Genomic DNA, 5,780 nt, shown 5'->3' with positions numbered 1-5,780 from the left:
ATTGGCGATACCTCTAGCTTTCTCACTTGAATCCAATCGCTTGAGTTAGAGACTGCTTTAAATTGTTGCTTGGTTCTGATAGGGATCAAAAGAGGATAAAGATATATAACAATAGTGAGTTATGGCTCAAGGAAGCATCAAAGCTTCCGTCTGCAGAAATAATTATTGTACACACAGTAAAAGAGTAGAATGCACACTGAATACCGAAATATTGTTTCCAACTTCAAAGCTTTTCCAAATATCTTTGCGCATTACTACCTTTTGCATAAAACATCCATCTTTTAGCTGCTCGCCTAATAACCTAATGAGCTGACTTCTTGGAAAGGAGAGCCCTAATTACATATCAGAATCCCTAATCGTGTAATTAGACAGTTACTTTTTACACCGTCCATAAATCAACCTTATGTCACCCTTCAAATCCAGCCGGAATAAATCTCATGCTCCACGAAATCAAAACAAAATGATTCACCGGTTCTTCCGCTTTCCGCCCAGTGTGCCGGGGATTGATAGGTGTGAACAAACTGGAAGTCCATCTTTCTGTACTACCTTCTTCTGCTTTTCTGCTGTATGGTTCGCTGCTTGACAATAATAATCTGCCCGAGACGCCATCCAAACGGGTGGCTTTTAGTCATCAACAAGAGCCAGAGGGAATTGGCCTCTATAAAATGAGCTGGCCCTGAACGTTTCGGAAACAGTATCAGTTTGAGTCTGAAGACCGAGTGTTGATTGTAATATCTCCCGTTTTTGGTTTATTTTGAAGCTGATCTTGACCGTGGGCTGTGAGAAAATTTCGGAAGAAAATGATTAAGGTTCGTAGTGATTTATTTTTTGATTCGGGGATTTTTATGGATTTTAGCATATTGGTGCTAAAAAGAAGTGCTAAGTGAAAGTGAAAGCAAATAGCAAGCAAGTTCAGCAATATTACAAAACGGAAAATATGCATCACAGTGACGGTGTTCGGAAATTAAACTAAAATTGTGCATAAATAATACTTCAACAAATAGCAACATTCCAATATCTACCTGAAATTAACAATTCAACTACAGTAACTAAGCTAAATATTACAGTCATAGACAGTTTCAATGAATGAAATCGCACGTTGAAACTATTACACAAAATAGTGGATACTCTTTAGTAAAGCAAAAAGAACTATGAAATCTGTGCAAACATTCCATGAAACGTTTAAGTCAAGTAACGAGCCATACAGATCATTACAAATATTTATATTTTTTTATATTCCAAATATTATATTCCAAATATTAAAAAATGGACTAGTTAATTTTTATGTGCACAATGACTGTTCAAAACTTTCAATGTTTTTCAATCAATAAAAGATTTCAAGCCCTATGTAATCCTCTTTGACTTCGTATGATATTTTTTCACGTGCGTCGTTGAATCTATTATTGTTCCTTGAGCTTTCCATAGAAGATTCGTGGCATAGTTTTGGCTTAATCATTGGTAGAGTTTTCCAACTTCCTGGCGAGAACCTCTAAAAATTTCTTGATAGTTTCTAAGCGAACTATTGAGGGAATTAAATACATCTGAAATTATTCTATATTTCTTAATAATCAAACCATTGACTAAATCTTCTCACATTTATTAGCATAATTTTAGTGAGATTTTGACTTAAACATAGTGATCCTATGAAAATTTAGTCAACAATTCTTCTGACAAGATTTTTAAAGAATTCCTGGCGAAAATTTTACGATTTCCTGCGATGGCCTTCAGTTGGCTTCTTTAAAGCTTATTGCAAGTTTATGAAATTATTCCAAGCACGCGTCAGTCTAAATATTAAAACATTAAACAAATTAATGCGAATTGCTTATTTTCAATGCTATTTTTGATTTATTGGAGGCGTGACTTTTGGGTGTGCCTGCCAAGAATATCTGTCTATTTTAGGCACCCGCGGGATGTTTGCAGAATTTTAAAGGTGCAAAAAGGTTGAGAACCACTGATTTAGAAGTTCAAAAAATAAATAAATAAGTTTGAATGTGTTGTCTCTATTTGCTTGTCCTCCAGAATATAGGGTGTCCCAGAAAGTATGGGCACGACTTTGATAACGAGAATCTCTGTATTTTTCCAAACAAATTAATATTTTTATATATTTTTATTATTTTTACATAGAATTTATTGATTTTAGAAAAAAAAATCTTATCTAGCCAGCACAGACCCTAATATTGTGATAAGTGATAGTGATAAGTGTTTTATTAAAATCCTTGGATGTGGTGAGTTCAAGCACATTGTATCTAAGATGTTCTACAAGAATTTTTGCTATGAATTTTATTTGACTTCGCTAGAAAACATTTGACAACATGGTAAAATTTAAAAAATATACTAGTTTTTCTCTCCACCTAAGATAACTTAACGAAATCATATTTTTTTTCAAATTTTCCAATATACTTATTATACTTGCCTAATTACATTTTTTCTAGTTATGGTGATACAAAATGCAGGTCATTTGGATCACTAGAAATTCAAACTTGACCATTTTGTCCCGTACTCCATATTGAAGACAATCTAGAAAATGTATTTAGATCTAGAAATCTCTTAGTCCATAGTTTCGTAAAATATCTAACTTCATATTGCATATCACCAACAGGAAATCGTGCTCCTCGGCTGTATGGTGGCCGTTGCCTTGGCCATGCCTGCTGCCGATTACGCTGTACCGGTGGCTGCCGAACAGTACCAACCGGACAGTCCGGCCGTCGTTCTGGTGCAGCAGGAAAACGAAGACATGGAAGGAGCTGAGACCGCCCATCACGGACACCGAGGAGGATATGGCGGCTATGGGGGTTATGGAGGATATGGAGGTTATGGTGGTGGCTATGGAGGATACGGTGGATACGGAGGAGGTATGTCTTGTATCTTAAAAACAAAGCTTGTAATAATTTTATTACATTTTCGATTGATTTTAGGTTTCGGAGGTGGTTATGGTGGATATGGCGGATACGGTGGCTACGGAGGATTCGGTGGTCACCGCGGACACCACCATGGTTAAAAGATGATAACTTTTATGTAATAGAACAATGACTATGACCAAGGATTACGCACAGACTGATGATTGGAAACTGTACAGGAGAAATGGCATGAGCTCGAAGCTTGATCAAAACACCATACTTTTGATAATATTTTTAAGGAAAGTAAAATAAAAAAAAGTTCAAAACTATGGGTCAATTGTCTGATGAATTTTATATTGTGAACGTCTTTGCCGGAGAAAGGGAGCTCAATAAATTGTAGAGACATAATATTTTGTGTTTTGTCCAAATACTAATGTATTAACAAATTTTGAACATAAAGAACGAGCAAAAGTCCAAATGGTAAGGGGAACCCCCTTACCTTGTTTTGACTTTGCAGAATGTGACGATATATCATCACAAAGGGAAGATCAGTTGGTTCTTTATTCACTTTTACAAGAATATGTTTTTAGCTTGGGCCATCTTGAGTATTTTTTTTCTTTTTTCATTTGTGGGGACATGATACCACTGCGACCATTAAGTTGATCCATTGTGGTGTTATCCTCTTTGTTTTTGCCGTACTGTAGAAATATGTTTCTACGTGAAGTAGCTATCTCCACAGCGTGCATCCCAATCAGGTACTACGTTTCAGATAAAATGTAGTACCTGTTTTGGATTATAGTACTGAATTTCATTAGGCTCTAGCAAGCCTTTATCTAAATATCTACAACGCTTGTGGTTTAGTGCAACACACTTGCACAACAAATGTTCAGTGCTTTCGCTTTCTAATTTGTAGGAATCTATCTTTAGTGACAAAGGTACGAACTGACATAAGTTATAAATAATTGAATCCATTAATTGCTATATTGTGGTACTTTTTTTCCTTTATTAGCAAGATTTTTTTCCATCAATCCGGATGTTTGAAATACTTTATGGAAAAAATCACATTACAAAATCACCGTTTCGTTTGCATGCTTTTTCGTTTTAATTCAAAGGTCGAAATCACGTAAATTTTTCAATAGATTTATTTTTGAAATTTTCACATTCTTGTTGTAGTCATAATCCTAACCCAGATCAATTCAACCATGCCATTTTCGGCCCTTGCGGCGCCACGAGTAACCGTAACGGCTTTCTGCTCCGTCCATATCATTTTCTTCCGCTGAACCGGATTGAACTTCGAACTGATTGGCAGTCTGCTCTAGTAGTGCTGCTAGTGCAGGATTGCTAGCCTCTTCATCATGTTGCTGCTCGGAATGATCCTGGGCGAATGCTACCAAGCACAAAGTACTGATTATGAAAAACACTGTAATCTACAATTGAGAACAAGAGGAAAGTTAAAACAAATGCAGAATTTCACTAAAGAAAAAGTTGAAACCTTCATCATGAACCGCGACAATCAACACTTCCGCTCAAAACGACACTAAATGAAAACCGATTAGAAAACAACTGATGCAGATCAAAGCTATCATCATCACTTTTATAGTTCCCTAATTGCAAAAAAAAAAATGGGGCTGTAATCCCCGATTCCTTTAGCAACCTGTTTAACGGGTTAATGTATTCAATAGTACAAATCGTCGCCTGGGTATCAAATTACTCCTAGTCCTATAGCATAGTAGATGCCGCCGTTGTACAATGCTAAAGAGATAAGTACCTGCTAAGGGCTGCAATTAGGTAAGGAGAGTAAATGTCGTTTTGCATGTTTCTAATTAGTCGATTGGTGATCCCCACTGGATTAAGATTCTTTAGTGGGACTGGCCTTGTTGTAGTGGTTAGAAAACACGATTTGACAAGGATCTGGGATCGAATTCCATTTCCGTGACTTATGAGAAAAAAGACGACTTCCATCGGAAGGGAAGTTAACCGTTGGTCCTAAGATGAATTGGCCCAGGGCTGAAAACTTCGTTAATAAAGATAAAACAAGGAATCTTTGGTTCGATAATGACTACGACGAACTATTTTTTTTTTAATTCAAACAAATATATACTTCAGGTTTGATAAACCAACCGTTCAAGGAACAATAGTTTCAAAATTATATCAATCGTGTAAATAAAACTGCGACGATAGATCGTAAGGGGCGTTCTAGAATTTATTTCGTCAAATCTACAATAAAGGTACAGATTACTCATTTTGCTCCTATTAATCAGCAAAAGTATACACTTGCAAGCAATTTACGCTTTGCAATTGTTATTTGGTTTGATAGTTCTTATAAACACTATTATGCCTTTTAATGCACCAACTTCATGTTTTTCTACAACATTTTCATACAAAATGTGTTAACTCTAATTTTGCGTATTCGAACTCTCTGAGTCATAGGCACCAACTTTGGAGGCGAAAAGCACTTTTGGCCCTCAATAATTTTCTATAGGGATGAAGTATAAGGGGCCCAGATATCCGTAGCGGTAAACGCGCAGCCATTCAGCAAGACCAAGCTGATGGTCGTGGGTTCGAATCCCACCGGTCGAGGATCTTTTCGGGTTGGAAATTTTCTCGACTTCCCGGGACATAAAGTATCATCGTACCTGCTACATGATATACGAATGTAAAAATGGTCAATCGGCATAGAAAGCTCTCAGTTAATAACTGTGGAAGTGCTCATAAGAACACTAAGCTGATGGGCAGGCTCTGTCCCAGTTGGGATGTAACGCCAGAAAGAAGACGAAGGGATGAAGTATCATTATGAAGTATTATTATCATATCCCCAATATTTCTAAAATATTTCTAAACTAATTTTAAAACACCTAATTATATATGGTTATGTGAATATCTCCACTTAGAGTTTGGTTTTACAATAATAGAATATATGTCGCGTTATTATTGGCTTATATA

At 36.3% G+C, this 5,780-nt stretch overlaps 1 protein-coding gene and 1 long non-coding RNA gene across 2 annotated transcripts; one reads left to right on the top strand and one right to left on the bottom strand.

Annotated features, from left to right (window-relative positions):
• Positions 1 to 652: 652 nt before the first annotated feature.
• On the top strand, positions 653 to 3,166 carry LOC110676151 (glycine-rich cell wall structural protein-like). Its single transcript, XM_021842895.1, has 3 exons — positions 653 to 809; positions 2,600 to 2,852; positions 2,916 to 3,166. Exons 1-3 carry the CDS (start codon positions 801 to 803, stop codon positions 2,996 to 2,998), a joined length of 345 nt encoding a protein of 114 aa, XP_021698587.1. The 5' UTR covers positions 653 to 800; the 3' UTR covers positions 2,999 to 3,166.
• A 777-nt stretch (positions 3,167 to 3,943) lies between these two features.
• On the bottom strand, positions 3,944 to 4,437 carry LOC110676150. Its single transcript, XR_002500107.1, has 2 exons — positions 4,330 to 4,437; positions 3,944 to 4,264 (listed from the first exon to the last, which is right to left on the bottom strand). It is a non-coding gene; the product is annotated as an uncharacterized LOC110676150 (long non-coding RNA).
• Positions 4,438 to 5,780: the final 1,343 nt, after the last annotated feature.

The sequence above is a fragment of the Aedes aegypti genome, chromosome 2 (genome assembly GCF_002204515.2).
Source record: "Aedes aegypti strain LVP_AGWG chromosome 2, AaegL5.0 Primary Assembly, whole genome shotgun sequence".
Classification (NCBI taxonomy): Eukaryota; Metazoa; Arthropoda; class Insecta; order Diptera; family Culicidae; genus Aedes; species Aedes aegypti.
The sequence above is the reverse complement of the archived record's forward strand: the minus strand, read 5'-3'. Positions and strand labels throughout refer to the sequence as shown.

Bases quoted from the DNA above. Each gene is read 5' to 3' on its own strand.
- LOC110676151 (XM_021842895.1), top strand. The intron at 2,853-2,915 runs GTATGTCTTGTA...GATTGATTTTAG, and splicing joins ATACGGTGGATACGGAGGAG to GTTTCGGAGGTGGTTATGGT.